This window comes from Hemitrygon akajei, chromosome 30, assembly GCF_048418815.1.
Source record: "Hemitrygon akajei chromosome 30, sHemAka1.3, whole genome shotgun sequence".
In the NCBI taxonomy this organism is placed as follows: Eukaryota; Metazoa; Chordata; class Chondrichthyes; order Myliobatiformes; family Dasyatidae; genus Hemitrygon; species Hemitrygon akajei.
In genome coordinates this window covers 5,751,600-5,772,313 of record NC_133153.1, presented here as the reverse complement: position 1 = coordinate 5,772,313, position 20,714 = coordinate 5,751,600, and the positions used below count along the sequence as shown (strand labels likewise).

Genomic DNA, 20,714 nt, shown 5'->3' with positions numbered 1-20,714 from the left:
AGATGCTGCCTGGCTTGCTGAGTTCCTCCAACATTTTGTGTGTTGCTTGGATTTCCAGCATTGCAGATTTTCTCTTGTTTGTCATAGTATTATACACATAGGATTCGAGACAACATTCACAAGAGAAAGATAAATTACACAAAGTTATAGAAAGAAGAAACAAGAAGTCCATTATAGTGCAAAATGGTCCAAGTGTTACTATACTGAGGTAGTACAAGTTAGTTTAAGAACCAAATAGTAGCTGTTCTTAAACCTGATGGTGTGGGACTTCAGGTTTTTTTTTAACCTCCTGCCTATGTCCTGTGCAAAGATGGTATGGCCTGGATAATGGGGATCTTTGATGGAGCTGCCTTCTTGATGTACTTTTGATAGTGGGGAGGAATGTGCATGTGATGTATTGGACTGAGCCCTCCATTCTGCAGCTTCTTAACTTCCTGCACATTCAAAATGCCATACCACACCATGTGGCACCCACACAGGGTACTTTCAATGGTACACCTGTACAAGTTTGTTGGAGTGTTTGGTGAAATGCTTAACCTCCTTAACCTTCAAGAGACCCAGATCTTAGAGCTTAGTGGTAAGTATACATTCTGGTCATGGTGCAACAAAGATTGATGTGGCAGGAGGGGTTGTAGGGAGGGGAATGAATATGGTGGTGAGTGGAGCATCTATCCAGTAGGTTATCTTGTTCTCGATGGCGTTGAAACTTGAGTTGTTGGATCTGTGCTGCTCCAGGGAAGTGGAGAGTAAGACTTATGACTTCTTGGTATTGGACGGGTTGGATGGAGTGCATCTGATCCACTAGCTTTTGTTGTATCTAGTCCTTTTGCATTACAAAATAAAGTGAGGTGGTCGAAAGTTGTCTTTAATAGAAACACAGAAAACCTACAGGACAATACAGGCCCTATGGCCCTCAAAGTTGTGTTGACACAATTACTAGGCTTACCCATAACCCTTTATTTTTCTAAGCTCCATGTACCTATCGAAGAGTCTCTTAAAAGACCCAATCGTGTCCACCTCCACCACCGTTGCCAGCAGCCCATTCCAAGCACTCACCACTCTCCAAGTAAACAACTTACCCCTGACATCTCCCTACTCCCCAGCACCTTAAACCTGTGTCCTCTTGTGACAACCATTTTAGCCCTGGGAAAAAGCATCTGACTATCCACACGATCAATGCCTCTAATCATCTTATACACCTCTATTAGGTCACCTCTCATCCTCCATCGCTCCAAGGAGAAAAGGCCCAGTTCACTTAACCTATTCTCAAAAGGCATGCTCCCCAATCCAGGCAACATCCTTGTAAATCTCCTCTGCACCCTTTCTATGGCTTCCACATCCTTCCTGTAGTGAGGCGACCAGAACTGAGCACAGTACTCTAAGTGGTGTCTGACCAGGGACCTATATAGCTGCAACATTACCTCTCGGCTCCTAAATTCAATTCCATGATTGATGAAGGCCAATACACCATACGCCTTCTTAACCACAGAGTCAACCTGCGCAGCTGCTTTGAGCGTCCTATGGACTCGGACTCCAAGATCCCTCTGATCCTCCACATTGCCAAGAGTCTTAACATTAGTACTATATTCTGCCATCATATTTGACCTACCAAAATGAACCACCTCACACTTATCTGGGTTGAACTCCATCTGCCACTTCTCAGCCCAGTTTTGCATCCTATCAATGTCCCGCTGTAACCTCTGACAGCCCTCCACACTATCCACAACACCTCCGACCTTTGCATCATCAGCAAACTTACTAACCCGTCCCTCCACTTCCTCATCCAGGTCATTTATAAAAATCACGCAGAGTAAGGGTCCCAGAACAGATTCCTGAGGCACACCACTGGTCAACAGCCTCCATGCAGAATATGACACATCTACAATGACCTGCCCTTGACAAAGCCATGCTGATTATTCCTAATCATATTATACCTCTCCAAATGTTCATAAATCCTGCCTGTCAGGATCTCCTCCATTAACTTACCAACCACTGAAGTAAGACTCACTGGTCTATAATTTCCTGGGCTCTCACTACTCCCTTTCTTGAATAAATGAACAACATTCGCAAACCTCTAATCCTCCAGAACCTTTCCCTTCCCCATTGATGATTCAAAGATCATCGCCAGAGGCTCAGCAATCTCCTCCCTCACCTACCACAGTAGACTGGGGTACATCTCATCCAGTCCCAGCGACTTATCCAACTTGATGCTTTCCAGAAGCTGCAGCACATCCTCTTTCTTAATATCTACATGCTCAAGCTTTTCAGTCTGCTGCAAGTCACCACAATTACTTTTCCATAGTGAATACTTAACTATTCATTAAGTACCTCTGCTATTCCCTCCAGTTCCATACACACTTTCCAAGTCAAAAACCCCTGAAGATTCCTTGCCTTTTTAAACTTAACCCGCTCTATTGGCTGATGTCACTTCCCTGTGCAGTCTGGCCTCTCTTTTACCCCAAGTAGTAAAACTGCCTTCACTCCGGAAATCCTTAGCTGTTATACTCACAGCCTTCTTGCTCCTTAATGATAGTGCAAAACTCAGGTGGTGATTAAATATGTCTTTGTTGCAAATGCTTCATTCTCACGTTGATACTTGCATACTGGGCTCTAGCAATGTTGAGGCTGGGGATATTTTGGGCACATTCTCCTCCATCTAGCTGTTTCAATGCACCTTGACATTCATGTCTGAATTGGCCAGATGGCAGAGTTTTGATCCGATCCTGCAGCTACAGGATTGCATAACTCATCTTACGCATGCTGCTTTTGACATTTACCACACATGTAGTCCCATGTTATTTTTCCACTCTGTTGTGGCTAGTGTGACTCTTGGCATACCCTTTCACACACTACGCTAATCAAGTGTTAGGTTACTGGCTTGATTGTATGACAGAGCACATCAAAGAGTGATAGACTTCTGCTGCAGGCTCACATTGGCTAAGATGTTCCATTTTGAGCCAAAATCTCTGTTGGAGTCAGAGCTCAATCAATGCAAAACATATTTTTGAAGGAATGCATTCATGAAACACATCTTTAATTCAATTACAGATGTAATGAAATTTGCCCTGCCATTTTTTCCATTTTTACTTGGAAACAATGACATGAATATTTATACAATTGTTTTGTTCTCTGCTCTTTACCCCACAACCTGGCCTTTTCTATCATGCTTTCTCCAAATCATTTTGGCCAAGGAACCCACATTCTACTCAAAGTTTGAAGTAAATTTATTATCAAAGTATATACTACATGCAACCTTGAGATTCATCTCCTTGCAGGCAACCGCAAAACAAAGAAACAGAACAGAATCCACAAAAAACAACACAGAACGAACACTGACAAACATCCAATGTGCAAAAGAACAAACCATTTAAATAGTAAAAAATAAATAATACATAAAACATGAACTGCGAGTTCTCAAAAGTGCATCCACAACTGTGGAGTCAGCTCAGCGCTGAAATCTGCTCCAGGAGTCCTATGGCTGCAGGGCAATAACTACTCCTGAACCTGGGGGCACAGGCCCCAAAACTCCAGCATCTCCCACCCAACTGTGGTAGCAAGAAGACAGGAAGCTAGGTCAAACCCAGGCAGACATTACCGGCTCAGGAGGGGAGTCTTAGCTGACAGAGAAGTGAGCTGGACACCTGTTGTTTTTCACTCTCTGCCTCAATGCTTTAACATTTTAAGTCTGGTTCGGTGTTTAAATTGGCTAAACATTGACTTGTTTTCCACTCTTGAGCTTTGATGCCACAATCCGGCCTGAATTCTGCTCCAGCGATGGCAGTACCTACATTGTCGATAGTCCAGTTTGTCAATTCCTTCAGGAGATTGTAAAAATGCTAGATCATTTAGAATGCTCAAAAGTAAATTTCTTGTTTGCAGTGATCATAGTTCAGTAGTAGTATATATAGTAGAATAGCTAGCAGTTTTTGAGCTGCCTGCAAAATGTCACCATATATCACCAACACCATCTTGAGAACTTACGGAAGAGAATGAAGGCAGTCTATCAATTTATAAGTGAATTAGATCAAGATGGGGCGATGATTGAAATACATTTCATAAAGAATCTTTGAGCAAATGAGGGAAGACACCTCAGTGAGAACTTGTGGTAAAGTTGAGAAGTAAGCAAACCAACAATTAGTATTTCAAAGAATTCAAAACAAATGAAAAATGTGTAAATTTCAAAGCAGGAGCAAATATGAATGATGAAACAGATAAAGCATGGCTCCAATGTTTATGCTGGCCAGTGAAATGTTTAAGGTTATTGGTTGCCTGCCCACGAGGATAACACTTAACTGGAAATGATATCCTTCACTCAGCTTATAAATGAAGCCTAGCCCCAGCATAACACAGGACTTTCCTGGCCAAAGCTGATAGGCCCTGGTGTGTGTTAAGCTTTCTGTCTAATAAAGAGATTTAATATACAAAACTACCTCTGATATTCATACATTCAAAAGGACTTAAATGAAAATTTTAAAATGCAATTAAAATAATTAACAGTTACAATGCCTTGTAAAAGTATTCAGCCCCAACGCTTTTACATAAATGAGTATTACAACCAATGAATTTGATCAATTTAACCCTAAATTTTATTCGTAAATCGCATGCTTCCCCCCCCCCATGGTAGACCCAAAAAAAGGGGGGAATATTGTAAAGCATTAAAAACTAAAAATTGAAAAACTGAAATGTCAGCAGTTTAAAAGTATTGCTCCCCCTTTGTTCAGTACTTAGATGAACCACCACTCACAGATATTACAGCAAGTAGTCTTTTTGGATGTCTTTATAAGTTTGCTTTGCACTATGTGATGGAGCAAAATTTGCCCATTCCTCATTGCAAAATTGCTCAAGCTGTGCCACGTTAGTTGGGGAGCAGCAGTGGACAGCAATCTTGAGGTCTTGCCAGAGACGTTTGATCAAGTTAAGGTCAGAACTGACTGGGCCACTTAAGAACATCAATTTACTTCCTTGAAGCCACTCCATGGTTGCTCTTGCAGAGTGCTCTGGGTCATTGTCCTGCTGAAAGATGAACTTCCTGTCCACTTTAAGCTATCGGGCAGAGGCAAGCACGTTTTTTATCCAGGATCTCACCATATTTAGCAGCATTCTTCTTCCCATCAACCCTGACTAGATTTCCTGTTCACACTGCTGAAAAGCATCCTCATAGCATGATGCTCCCTCCAGGATACTTTACAGTAGGGATAGTGTTCTTAGTTGATGCACAGTATTAGATTTATGCTACATGTACTGTTTAATGTTGAGGCCAAAATGTTCCACTTTAGTCTCATCCAAATATAAGACCTTCTTACACATCTTTACAGTATCTTCTAAGTGACACTTTGCAAAGACTTTATGGGCAATGTTATGTTTTGTTCTAGTAAAGGCTTATATTTTATCACTCCAACAATTGGTTTTGGAATTTTTCTTTTGATTTGACATGAGGCACAATGTTTTGTAAATTAGCTCAAAAATCCTACTTCAGTATTTTTTAAATTTAGAAAACGAGACAAGTAAGTTGTTAAAATAGTTGTAGGGGCTGAACACTTTTCACTAAACATTTTAAGACACTAAAAAACTGATACCACTGAGTATGATAGTGCCTCAATAATTAAACTCCCAGACTAGAAGTCAGGGGTCTGTTTCAAATGTTACCATGGAAGCTGTAGAATTTAGATCAAAATTAGTGACCTAGAACTTAACAATTATCATTACGACGACATAAAAAAATATATCTGTATCACAAATGTCTTTCAAGGAAGAAATCTGTGATCCTTACCCAGTTTGGCATGCACATGACAGCAACCCCATCAATGTGGTTCACTCTAGCAGCACTCTGCCACTCCCCATCTATCAAAGCACAAATTCTGACATAAAATTGCTCCAGCTCAGCTGAACTTGCAAAGTCCTCCTCATAACCATCTGGGGACTACTGTCTGCATTGGTAGAATTTTAGCACATTCCAGAGAAGCAACATTCTGACATTGCTGCAGTCACAAAATTATACTTTACATACAAGCATCAGACTTCTCCATCACAATCCCTAGGTCTGCCCTGTTTCCAGCAGCATGGCTGACCCACAGCGGGAGAAGCACTGATCAGACCCTCAGAACTCTATGACAGCAGGTCAAACATGAAGGCTACCACCTCCTGATTATTATCTACTGCATTTTGCATCCTCCTTCAGCTGCTCAATCAGTGCTCCACTACACTGAAGAACTTTTAAGTTCTTGAGGAGCAGTGAACCATGAGCAGCATCAGAAATACTCAACACTACAATGTGTAAACACGAGGAAATCTGCAGATACTGGAAATTCAAACAACAACACACACAAAATGCCGGTGGAACACAGCAGGCCAGGCAACATCTATAGGAAGAAGCACTGTTGACGTTTCGGGCCGAACCTGACGAAGGGTCTCGGCCCGAAACGTCGACAATGCTTCTCCTTATAGATGCTGCCTGGCCTGTTGTGTTCCACCAGCATTTTGTGTGTGTTGTTACTACAATGTGTAACCTAATTACTCACAATAGCACTCATTCACACTAGTTCAATAAGTGCAGAGAGATGGGCTGTATGTAACGTTGGTCAAGCCAAAAAATGCCAACAATGTAGAACCACAATATAGGACATTAATGCTAAACAATCAGCGTGCATGATCTTGCAAACAGATCAGATCAAGACTCTGCAGTCCTGCCATATTGAGACATAAATTGTTATGGACAGGGAATGATAGCTTCAAGAACATTCCAATCTTCAAATGACGAATGCATTTTTAGCAATGCTGAACAGATGATCCATCTCAAATTGTGCCCAAGGTCCTCACTATCACAGAAGTCAGCCTATTCAATTCATTTCACATGGTGTCAAAAGGCAGATGCGGGGACTAGATATAGCAGAAGTCTTGGGACCAGACAACATCTCAGCAACAATAATGAAGATCTACACTCTATCTAGCTACTCCTCTATTCCATTATAGCTGACACTAGCATCTACCCAATTTGGAAATTTGCTTAGGTACAACTTGATCACAAAAGATACATTTAACCCTGGTTAATATCTATGGCAGAGTGATCGCTCTCAATCAGTAGCAGACTGATAGGGATGACAGCAAAAGTACTACTTCACCAAGAACTTACTGATGCCCATTTTAGGCTTTAACAATTTTGCACCAATTCAGCTCAGTCATCATAGAAAATAATGAGCCAAGAAGTTGAGTTCAGAGATGTGGTGATGTCAAGCCAGTGTTTGAATTGACATTATGAAGCCTGGGTAAAGCTGAAATCTATGAGTATCAACGGCAAAGACTCCAATAGTGAGAGTCATACCTTGCCCAAAGAAGTTAGTTGTGGGTATTGGAGGTCAATGATTATAGCTCCAGGACATCACTGCATGAGCTCCAGATTCAAAAATAATCGCCTCAATTATACAAGATGCATTATGTTCTACTTGTGCTCCTGTGTCAAGTCCCTTCTCCAAAAATGAAGTGAATAGGAATGCTGATCTTGTGTGCTTTTCAGTAGGCACACTTACCAACCTATTCACTGGTATATACATGCTTTCTGCTCTACATTCAATGCAATGTCCAGCACAGAATTAGGTGTCCTAAGATCACAATCAGACGAAAAGCTTGGAATGTACTCAAGTTGTACAGATAAATGACTTATATTGATGTTACTAGGTAGTTCTAACCTTCCACTCAATTGAACGCAAATTGTCTTTGTAACAGAAATAACTGAGTCCTAATGTAGCAAAGAAATCAGAACTAACACCAAAAGGGTGGCTCACCACAGGTTCTGCATAGTTAACTCCTACCCTAATGCCCCCAAGCTCGAGTGTCTTCTTAATGTCACCCTCTCCATTCCATCTAGTTTGAATGCTGCTAAAGTCATAGTTCAGTTGATTGACATATGTACAAGTACTGTTTACAGATTCAATAAACAATTTATTTGCAGCAGCATCAGTTAACTGGATAGTTTCAATGAACAATAACCAGGAGGATTGCCTATGTGATAGCAGCATCTCTTATCACAAAATATTGAACAAAAGACTTTTCAGGAAGCTATGAAGAATACTTAAATGACTTAACTTTTCTGTTGACTTCTGCTGGATGAAACTTGCATCCATGTTTATTACATAGCCCATAAAGCACACACAGTACTAGTTTGCATTCAGCTTCATTTGGGTTCTCTAAAGTTACAAAAATAGCCAAATCTTACCGGGTAAAGGCGATGGTGATCCAACAGGTGTTGATGGATTTGATGGGAAACTACTACTGGTATGATCAGGAGAATAAATCTGCACGAAAACAAAACAGACAAACTTAAGTGCTGAAATTTTCCTTCATTTCTGTTGCTATTCTGAAACAATGATTGGAATAATTATGTCCATCACCCTTGTTAGCATGACTTCTAAGCAGCTAAAATACTCATGACATTCAGACACTTTAATATTCTAAAACCTCTTTTCTAATGGATCGTTACCCAATGCATCAATATTGAGCGTTTTAGCCTTTCCAATTCAGTTCTCCTTTTAAGGAATACCATAGTGAAACCCTTACACCAAAATCCTGAATTTAACTGGGCACTTAGCACCATTTCCTTTGTAGATCTTGAAAAATAAATCATAAAGCAAATGCATGAAATATATCAATGTTCTGACATAGTAGGAATTTATATACTTAGGTTTATAAACATTGTGCTCAAGGTGGATATGATCAAACATATTGCACAAAGCAAGCACTGACTATTATTGGCAAGCATGAAATATAATATTTCTACCACAGAAAATATACCAAGCTTTCCGAAGATGTGCAGCTTGCATGTGGGAGTGATAACAGTAAAGGAATGTTGCAGCCATGCATCCCTTCAAGGTCAAAGACTTGGGGAAGAAACTAAGGTTGCAAAAAATTATTTTCTATAGTTGGAAAATATAGTTAAAAAATAGTACATTATTTAATAGTAATGTAATTTATTACTTATGTTACTCAATTATCACATACATTCACTGTTCCATGTGTGTAGGTGCAGAGAACTACCCAAGCTAAAATTGTCTTCAAAGTCATACGCATAGGCATTTTGATTAAATAACCCAGCCTACTCTGTTCTTCAGATTTAATTCCAGAAAAAGTTTATTTGATCACAAGCAGGACTACAAAAAGAGACAAGAGCAAAGAGAAAAATAACATTGTTTAATTTTAAACGATATTTACTCATAATTGTACTATAAAAAAGCAATTTGATATTTTGCCACACTGCATTTCTACATACGGCTAATAACACACTGTAAACTACAATGCTCAACATTACTCAATGAGGTTTCAGACAAGGGCCTCAGAAATTGAGAAGAAATATTCTTCAAAGTCAGTAGCTCAAAAATCACATTATATGCTGCATTTTACTTATATTGGTGAACTTCCTACGTCTTTTATTTCATTTTAAGATGATGAGCAGCAAAGTATTTTTTGAAAAATCTATGCACTCCACATGAAGCTCAGTATCTTCTACAGCTGTTCAATGTTCTGGCCTTCCAGGTCCATTTTACAAAGTTGTTTTTGTAACCCTTACCTAGACTGCCTTGACCAAATAGTATGGGAGTCCGAGATGAATGGAGATCAGTCAATACTGTATGGATATTCTACAAACCTAAAGAATAGATGCTGGATGGAAAGAACACAGGAAGTCCAGCAACTCATTGAAAACCATTACATGCAGATTCTGAATGACCGTCAAATCAATCTGCAGCTCAAAGATCCAACTGTTTATTTATCTTGCTGAGAACCAAGAATGGAAAAGAGCTAAGGATAGAGAGGGAGTCAGCATCTATTCAGAGAGCATCCTGAGCAAATTCTTAACCAGAACAGTCTTTGACAGAGCGCCTTCAACTCCACCTAACATTAGACTATCTAGTGCAGACATTTCAACTTGTCAGTTATATGTGAATGACAAGACTTTTTTGCCAACGGAGAAACAACAAAGCCTCTGGAGCACATATCCTTCCCAAATTCTAAGATTTGGTGGAGGGAAACTAGAGTCATCAACTTCCAAACTCATCTCTTAAGTTGAAGTAAAGGTGACTTCACATGCCTCATGTTTGCTAATCATGACCATCTTCAATAAAAAGGCAACCATGGTAAGTACAGAGGGATTTCTCTCCTGTTTTCCATAGGGAAAGTCACAAGATCATCTGCAATCATCTCCTCCCAATGACGCAAACACAGTGTATTTTGATTTCACCAGCCTTTGAGGACTGTGCATATTTTCTGCCTCAGAAAAATACCCCCATTTTATGTTAGATCATGATCCCCTGCAAGCTACAAGCTTAACCAACCAAACTACACAGGTCTGAACTCAGTGCACAAAATGGCATCAAGCAAGTTGTGACATTGCCCCAATGCTTTTCCCAGTATTTCTCACTGTAAAGCTGCCAGCATCTTCAATGTGGTTATTGTTATGGTAATCTACAGGCTTTGAGAAACTTCTAAGGCTACATCCACACTAGACTGGATAATTTTGAAAATGCCAGTTTTGCGTAAAAACGATAGGCGTCCACACTATGCGTTTTTGAAAATATCTCTATCCACACTGAAACACAGAATTCAATAGACAATAGGTGCAGAAGTAGACCATTCGGCCCTTCGAGCCTGCACCGCCATTTTGAGATCATGGCTGATCATCTACTATCAATACCCGGTTCCTGCCTTGTCCCCATATCCCTTGATTCCCCTATCCATAAGATACCTATCTAGATCCTTCTTGAAAGCAATTCTGAAATTCTGAAATTTCAGCGAATCTCCTCCTACTGGGCATGCACAGGACACATCTACCAAAAAAAGCAACATGTTTGGTGTTGAATATCGCCGTAAAGTGCATATTTGTGTAGTTACAGACTAGGAAAACTTAGAACGATGGACAGCTGTTGGCTCTCACGCAGAACTTAAAAATAAAAAAAAACACAAATACTGGAGTGTACGGAGGCAACCAACAGGGAGTTCACGGACAGATTGATCCAGCTGACGACGAACATTGAAGAACTGACTAACTCTGTTGCATTAATAAAGCACCTTGTTAAATGTATAAAACATGTCTGCATCAGTGTTATCTTGTATTTCCATACAATGCTACATTAGGCTGTTACACATCTATTGTCAGAGAAGTACTTGCATAAATAGGTAAACCACCTTCATATGAGCAAGGACAGAAAACAGGGCAAAGTGAGTATACTTATTTATTCAGTAAGTTATGGGTCAAAGTATTTGGTGAGTACATTTCTAACTCTTCTGGCTTCAGTCTCGCCATCTGTTCTGAAATTGTTAGGTTGCGTTCAAGAAAACAATGAAATAGCGCGCTGCCGTTTGATAGCGTTTTCAGATATCTCCAGTTACCCTGTCCACACTGATCTGCCCGAGCAGCGTTTTCAAAAATACCCACCCTGGAAAGCGTTCCTGAAAAGCTTCGGTTTCGGGAGATGAAAACGCCGTTTTAGTGTGGATGGAGGGTAAAAACAAAGAGAAAAGGCTTTGGTTACGGATTTATCCAGTGTAGTGTGGACGTAACCTAAACCTATCTTGCTTCTATTCCAAAATCAAGGCTACACCACTTTCAGTCATTGAGCTTCAGTATGAAGACAATACTTATTGAAATGTATGTGGGTAGGCTGAGCACAGAGTTGTCAACTCATTCTCTGAATCTTGCAAAATAAAACAAAGGTCACCTACAAGCCCACACTGTACAACACCACTCCCTCATAAACATGGACCTCTTCCCATCTCAACAGCCACTTTTCAACAAAGACAGACGTTAACAAAGTCACCCTCCCCACTACATCTGAAAAAAATCTACATGCAACCAAATTGCTCTTCTATATTAAAAGTGGAAACTTCAAAAATAACCTTAAAGGCACCTTTTAGAAGTTGAAGAAAAACATCTTGAAGTTGAAGAAATCGACTTCAGCAAACAAAAAAACAATTCAGTCACTAAATTCCAAAATGTTGCTGCACAATTGGAAAGAATAACAATTATATCCATGCAATGTTTTTACCGTTTACACCTAATGAATCTCTCTCAGACTAATATACAGAATATTTAGTTTTAACATAATGAAACTAATTTTATGAAATTTACTATTTAATTTGATTATTATTAAATTAGGTTAAAACAAAAAACATGGCACCTAGTGTATCAGGGCCATTAAACATAATTAGGTGTAAAAGCAGATTATTTGGACCTTTGAGCTTGTTCTCCCATTCAACAAGATCACATGAAAAATCCTACCTCTATGTCATTTTCTGCCCTATCCTTACATCCCCTGATTAAATTCATTTCTAGAGATCTATCAATCGCTGTTATGAAAGCAATGTATTTAACTTAGTTAAGTCTGGCATGTTGCATTTGGGTGGGGAGTGGGGACCTAGGCAGGACTTTCACAGTGCATAATTGAGCCCTGGGCAGTACTGTAGTACAGAAGGACTTTGGAATACAAGTAAATGGTTCACTGAAAGTGGAGTCAGAGGTAGTCAGGGTGGCAAAGGAGGCTTTTGGCATGATGGCCTTCAGAAGTCAGGGCATCGAGGCTAAAAAGTGGGGGCTCATGACGGTTGTCTAGGATGCTGGTGAGGCCACACATGGAGTATTGTGTCCATTATTGGCTGGTGTGCTATAGGCAGGATAATATTAAACTAAAAAGAATGCAATAAAGATTTACAAGGATATTATCAGGGCTTGAGGGGCTGAGTTATAGGGACAGGATGGACAGAAGCTGAGAGGTGATTGTATAGAAATGTATAAAATCATGAAGGACAATGCACTCATGATTTTTTTCCCAGGATTGGGGAATGAAGACCTGGAGGGGATAGGTTAAGGTGAAAATTGAAAGATTTAATAGGAACTTGAGGGGCAGCATTTTAGGAAGTGGTTGAGGCTGATACAATAGGAACTTTTAGAAGACAGCTGGCTAGGTCATTGACTGGAAATATTATGGACTGAACACTGGTAAACCGGAGTAACTTGGATGGGACATTTTGGTTGATACCTACCAGTTGGGCCAAAGGGCCTGTGTCCATATATGAGTGAATCCCTACAGCCCTCTGGGGTATAGAATTCCAATCCCACCATTCACGCAAAAGTCAAATTTCTCCCCATTTCAATCCTACCCCTCATATGAACACAAACTCTTATAGAATCTTCACAGTTACAATAACAATTTGCTATGAAGGAAAGTTATTTTAACAATCTAATAATTTTAATTTAGCACTGAAATGTTGAAATAAAACAGATGTTCTTGAATGATTCAGTCAACATTGTGGGCAAAACTTGAAAGAAATATTGCTTGGCAAAAAGTTCAGGAAAATACATGAGAAAAGGCACATATTTAAAACTTGGGCTTGACTACTATCTACAGAATTTGACTACATTCCAAAAATGTCTTACACAAGCCATTTTTAGGTTAAACAAAGAAATTGTGGTTCTTGCTTAATGTTGCTTGTAAAAATATTCTGTGGACAATCAAGGGGTCCTCTTCAATACAAAGCATTCAGACATAAAAATAGAAAATCCTGGCAATATTCAGGTCACTCCACCCTTGGGAAGATGAACAAAGCTAATGTGATTACCTTATCAATCAGAATTGAGAAAAGTGAGAAACAAAACTTTTAAGAGTGACAAACAGGGCTTGGGAGAAAGAGGCAGGGAAAACAAAAGGGAAGCTCTATGATAGGTAAGAGACCAAGGAAGGGTGAATAATTAAGATGGTTGTGTTGGCTAAAGAGGGTGGTAGAGGCTTCTGAATAATAAACAGTGTGTGAGAGAAATGCAATCTAATATTACCAGGAGAAACAAGATTCTATAGTTGCTTGAATCTGGAACAATGAACAATCTGCTGAAAAAGTTCAGTGGGTCAAGCAGCATCTTGATGCAGGGTTTTGACATGACATGGCAACAATTACTTTCATCAAGAGATGTTGCTCTGCTCAACCTGCTGAGTTCCTCTAGCAGACTGTTGCCTATATTACCAGGAAAGGGAAACTACACAATGGCCACATGTCTGGAATGGCTGATTACCTGAGAAGGTTGAATTCAATGTTGAGACAAGAAGGTTGTGTCATGTCAAATTGGAAGATGAGATGCTGCTTCACAAACATGCAGTGAACAAGTGGTAAAAGGTCAAGTCCGAAATATCTAGGTTTAAAGGGGACAGTGCCGTACATAGTGGTTGACATGCAATCATAGTGTCCTGGAGAGAATGACCTCTCCTGGCCTAGAAAGGGAATCCAAACCTTGCTCTACTTGAGGGGGGAAGAGGTGGAAGAGGGGCAATGGTGAGAACTGGTGGTAGAAATAGTTCAGGTTTAGATGTGAGTTTCATCAACTATGGTTAAAGATGATAGCCTGATTAAAATACTACCCTCATTTCTTTCTGAAGATCTTTTCTCCACAGCTTTCAAACTTAGTTGCATCAAAAGGCACAATGCACTTTGACATCCTTCATAAAAATCCATGAGCATTACTGTAATGGGAGACCCATCTTTTCAGTCCATTCTTGTCCCACACAACTCATTTCTTTCTATCGTGACTTTATTCCTGAGTACAGGCTCAAGGATGCCTTCCTGCAGCTGGACAAGGCCTTGGTGACACTTCTAGAGTTATTGCGTAGTTTTGATCTCTTCTTCTGAGAAAAGGTAGTCTTGCCCTGGAGAAAACGCAACAGAGATGTAATATTTTGGATTCCTGGGATGGCAAGGCTGACATTCAAGATAGTGGGTACGTTAGGCCTACATTCATTGCAGCGGTTTTTAACCATCTAAAATATTCTAACAGAAGTGAGAGGCTAGATGCAGGGAGGACATCATAGGTGGTTGGAAAGATCAGAACCAGGGTTTACACCCTCAGGATAAAAGATATGCTATCCAGAATCAAGATCAAGATCTTGGAATTCTCTCCATAGAAGACAATGGAGGCCAAGTCATTAAATACTTTCAAGATCGGTTTGTTTCTCAATGCTAAAAGAAGCAAAGGATATGGATGGAGGGCAGGAACAGAGTATTGGTGGATGATTAGCTGTGCTGAATGGCAGTACAGACCCAAAAAGCATGAAAGGAACATTCTTGCTGCTTCACTAATTTTTTTGTTTTCAGTTTTCCTGCCCCAAAAAAACAAGCCTCGATATCAGGGGCCCATGGACCTTCGGTTAATGACAGGGGTTCCTGGCATAAAAAAAAGTTGGGAACCGCTGCTCTATGTTAATACTTAAATCCAGCTCTCTATACCATCACACTCCTTGTGCACTTGGCTGGAATTGTTCTTGCACTGAATAACTTCAACTTGAATTCCACCCATTGGTCAAGAAATAGCAACCCTCTGGTCCCAAACTACATTCTGTACTTTCTCTGTAATTTTTAACACTTTACTCAGCATTGTTAATTTTTTCCCTTGTACTACTTCAATGAACTCTTGTAATGAAAAGATCTTTTTCACAAGTTTTTCACTGTACCTGGGTACATATTATAATAATATGATAATTTACCAATAATCTTTTAGGATACCTGCAATATTCCTTGTTTCAATCTCAAGCAGTCCCCCTCAATCACCTTGTTTTTCAGGTAAATTGATCACTGTTGTATCCTGCTCTCATTCGAAATTCAAAAGGTTCACCATTTCTGCCCCCACTTCATCCTGCTCTCACTTTGATGTGGTCTATTCTCTGACTTTTTCCCCCATTTTTCATCTCCTTCTCAGGTAAGAGGATCACCATGCAGTATTATCCAAGACCACAGGCTTGAATACACTTGAATACATTTCTTATACTCCACTTCTTGTAAGGATTCCATTGCATTATTCCAGCTATTCGGCATCTCTCGCATTCTTTCTGTCAGTGACATTTTCCTTACTTCATCAGGGTTCTCAACCACATTTCCACTGTTTCCTGCAGTTCTGATCTTAACCAGCTCAGAACAAGGATGAGATGTTCTCTCATTCTTTGAAACTTTAAAGATAGCTGTCATAACTACTCATTCTCTTCTCATTCAGCAAACCTACCAGCCCTGGAACCAGTTTAATGAAACATGCACCACAATGTGCAGCTATCGTGATGACAAACTGTTGAATATATCATTCCATCAAATTACTTTTAAATTACTGGAATAGTGTTAGAAAATGGCCAAATAGAGACAAAAAAAACACCCTTGCACTCAAAGTTCAGAAACTTCAGTTTTATTATTTACACCAAGTTTATTTTTCTCCATATAATAGGGTCTTATTTCTCATGTGCAAAGTGTACTAAGAAAGGGAATACTAATGAATAAATAAAAGGGTTATTCAACCTAAGAAAGTTTGTCCCATTGATGCCATATTTGTGTAGCTATAGCTTTAACATAGCTGCTCCAGTCTCTTATTTTTTTACACAAATGCAGATCAGCGAGATGTTAATCAACATCAGTTATTATGTTTTGTAAAGCACCCCCACCATGTTTCTTATAGTGTGTGTACTTTCTTAGTTTCTGTCTTACAGTATCATTTCACATCTCTGCACTTCTTCCGCTGCTAAATGAGAACAAGTCACATCTAGCAATATAGGGATATCAGTGCCAGAATTTGAAGTAACAAGTACACAGAAGTTATCTTTCAAAGGAAGTTAAAAAGTGATATTATATTATATTCCAAAGCAGAGAAGTCAGACAGCTAAAAGTTTTACCATCAAATGTTCAAGCTACAGTTGCAAGAAGACGTTTGCAAATCCTTTGCAATTACTGGTTCTCTGTTAAATGCGGTCTGATCATCATCTAAGTCAGAATAGCAGACAAACAAAATCTGCCTAAACTAATAGCACATAAAACAATTGTACTTATCATGTCTTTATTAAACATATTGTTTAATCACTCACAGTCCAGACTGGGAAAAAGTATGTAAGCCCTTGTATTTAATAACTGGTAGAACCTTGTTTAGCAGCAATAACCTCCTATCGATCGTTTCCTATAGCTGCTGATCAGACTTGCACAACAGCGAGGAGGAACTTTAGACCACTGTTTCAGTTCATCAATATTTCTAGAACACCTTACATGAACAGCCCTTTTCAGGTCATGCCACAGCATCCCAACTGAGTTAAGGTCTGGACTCTGACTTGGCCATTCCAAAACATGAATTTTCATCTTTTTAAACCATGCTGCTGCTGTTGATTTATTTTTGTCTTTTGGATCATTGTCTCATTGCATCATCTAACCTCTATTAAGCTTCAAGTGACAGACTGCTACCTTGACATTCTCCTGTAAAATGTCTTGATACAATTTTGAATTCATTGTTCCCTCAACAATTGCAAACTGTCCTGGCCCTAAGGTCTCAATGCAGCCCCAAATCAAGATGCTCCTTCTACCTTGCTCCACAGTTGGGATGAGGTTTTGGTGGTGTTGTGTAGTGCCCTTTTTCTTCCAAACATAGCGGTGTGCATTTCTGCCACAGAAGTCCAACTTTTGTCTCATCTGTCAACAGAACATTGCCCCAGAGGTGTTCTAGAACATCCAGATGGTCTTTTGCAAACATGAAATGTGCAACAATGTTTTATTTGGTGAGCAGTGGTTTCCTCCATGGTATCCTTCCATGTACACCATTCTTGTTCAGTATTTTTCTCATAGCGGACACATGAACAGAGATTTTAGCAAGTTCCAGACATTTCTAAGGGTCTTTTTCACCTCCTTCAGCACTGCATGTTGTGCTTTTGGTGTGATCTTTGTAGGATACCCAATCGTAATGAGAGTAGCAACAGCACTGAATTTAAAAACGCAAACACAAGAAAATCTGCAGATGCTGGAAATTCAAGCAACACACACAAAATGCTGGTGGAGCGCAGCAGGCCAGGCAGCATCTAAAGGAAGAAGTACACTCGACATTTCAGGCCGAGACCCTTTATCAGGACTAACTGAAAGAGATAGTAAGAAATTTGAAAATAGGAGGGGAAGGGGGAAATCTGAAATGATAGCAGACAGGAGGGGGAGGGATGAAGCTAAGAGCTGGAAAGCTGATTGGCAAAAGGGATACAGAGCTGAAGAAGGGAAAGGATCATGGGATGGGAAACCTAGGGAGAAAGAAAGGGGGAGGGGAGCACCAGAAGGAGATGGAGAGCAGGCAAGGAGTGATTGAGAGGGACAGATAAAAAAAGAGAAAAGAAAATAAGGGGAAAAATAATAAATACATAAATAAGGGATGGGGTAAGAAGGGGAGGGGGGCATTAACAGAAGTTAGAGAAATCAACGTTCATGCCATCAGGTTGAAGGCTACCTAGAAGGAATATAAGGTGTTGTTCCTCCAACCTGAGTGTGGCTTCATCTTGTCAGTAGAGGAGGCCATGGATACACATATCAGAATGGGAATGGGACGTGGAATTAGAATGTGTGGCCACCGGGAGATCCTGTTTTCTCCGGCAGACAGAGCGTAGGTGTTTAGTGAAACGGTCTCCCAATCTGCATCGGGTCTTACCAATATATAGAAGTCCACACCGGGAGCACCAGACACAGTATATCACACCAGCCAACTCACAGGTGAAGTGTCGCCTCATCTGAAAGGACTGTCTGGGGCCCTAAATGGTGGTGAGGGAGGAAGTGTAAAGGCAGGTGTAGCACTTGTTCCGCTTACAAGGATAGTGCCGGGAGGGAGATCGGTGGAAAGCAACGGGGGGGGGGGGGGGAAAAGAATGGACAAGGGAGTCGCATAGGGAGCAATCCCTGCGGAAAGCGGGGGGGGGGAGGGAGAGAAAGATGTGCTTGGTAGTGGGATCACATTGGAAGTGGCATAAGTTGTGGAGAATTATGTTGGACCTGTAGGCTAGTGGAGTGGTAGGTGAGGACAAGGGGAACCCTATCCCAAGTGGGGTGGTGGGAGGATGGGGTGAGAGCAGATGTGCGTGAAATGGGAGAGATGCATTTGAGAGCAGAGTTGATGGTGGAGGAAGAGAAACCCCTTTCTTTAAAAAAGGAATGAAAAGCCTCATCCTGAGAGCAGATGCATCGGAGACAGAGGAATTGCGAGGAGGAGATGGCATCTTTGCAAGAGACAGGGTGAGAAGAGGAATAGTCCAGGTAGCTGTGAGAGTCCGTAGGCTTATTTCCTCTGTTTGCAGACAATTTCTCTTTCTGTTGACTGATGAACGCTCAAGGTCTTTAGAAATGCTTTTGAAGTCTTTTCCAGCTTCATGAATCTCATCGATTCTTCTTCTACGGTACTTTGAATGCTGATTGAGGCATAATGCACATAAACAAGATGAGACAAAAGGTCTTCAACAAAGCAGGCTCTGTTAGTAACCCAACTTTATGTGTCTTTTGTACAGGGCACGGCACCTCTACATCCCACACCTCCAATCTTATCTCATTGATTGAAACACCTGACTCTAAATAGCTTTTGTAGAAGGCATTACCCCAGAGGTTCACATATTTTTTTGAACCTAGACTGTGATTGTTTAAATGGTGCACTCAGTATTGACAAGTAATAGTATACAGTGGTGCTAGAAAGTTGGTGAACTTCGTAAAATTTTCTCTATTTCTGCATAAATATGACCTAAAATGTGATCAGATCTTCACGCAAGTCCTAAAACTATATAAAGAGAATCCAATTAAATAACATAAAACATTATATTTGTTCATTCATTTATTTATTGAGGGAAATTATCCAATATTACATGTACTTATTGGTGAAAGTATGCCCTTTTACATGTATTTGGTGCTTCATGGCCTGGACAACTTGCAATCGTTGACAGAACAATGAATTCAAAACTGTATCAAAAAATTTTACAAGAGAATGTCAGGGTAGCGATCTATCACATGAAGTTTAATACAAGTTGGATAATGCAACAAGATAATGATCTGAAAGATGGTTTAAAAAGAGGAAAATTTGTGTTTTGGAATGGCCGAGTCAAAGTCCTGACCTTAATCCTACAGAAATGTTGTGGAAGGACCTGAAGCAGTTCATGCAAGCAAGCCCACCAACATCCCAGAGTTGAAGCAGTTTTGTAAGGAAGAATGGCCTACAATTCCTCCAATCTGATGTGCAGGACTTATGAACAGTTATCAGAAACATTTGGTTGAAGTTATTGTTGTACGGGGTGGGTGGAGGTTCACACTAGTCACTGAAAGCAAAGGTTCACATTTGTTTTCCTCCAACAAATACGTGTAATATTGAATCACTTTGGATCAATATATTGGGACCAGGTTAGGTCCTCAAAGATATTAACAACCAGGAACTTGAAATTGCTCACTCTCTCCACTTCTGATCCCTCCATGATGACTGGTGTGTGTTCCCTTATCTTTCCCTTTCCGAAGTCCGCAACAGACTCTTTGATCTTACTGACACCGAGCGCAAAGTTGTTGCTGTGATACTACTCAATGATTTCACTCCTGTATGCCCTTTCATCACCATCTGAGATTCTACCAACAATTATATCATCAGCAAATTTATAGATGGCATTTGAGCTGTGCCTAACTGCACAGCCATCAGTGTTCAGAGAATAGAAAAGTGGACTAAGCACACTTCCCTGAGGTGCACCAGTGTCAACTGTCAGTAAGGGGGAAGGTTGGTGTTATTTCCAATCCACATAGACTGTGGTCTTCCAGTTAGTAAGTCAAGAATCCAGTTGCAGAGGGAGGTACAGAGGTTCAGGTTCTGTAGCTTTTCAATCAGGACTGTAGGAATGATGGTGTTTAACACGGAGTTGTAGTCAATAACCAGCATCCTGACGTAAGTAGTTGTG

The 20,714-nt window shown here is 40.2% G+C and overlaps 1 protein-coding gene across 6 annotated transcripts in view; it reads right to left on the bottom strand.

Moving 5' to 3' along the window:
• tcf12 (transcription factor 12) overlaps positions 1-20,714 on the bottom strand; it is a 345,003-nt gene that overhangs the window by 62,295 nt on the left and 261,994 nt on the right. For all 6 annotated transcript variants that reach the window (XM_073032902.1, XM_073032904.1, XM_073032903.1 and 3 more), the window contains one exon: positions 8,210-8,288. In XM_073032902.1, the coding sequence (XP_072889003.1) occupies positions 8,210-8,288 (79 nt within the window). The remainder of the gene's footprint in view (positions 1-8,209; positions 8,289-20,714) is intronic.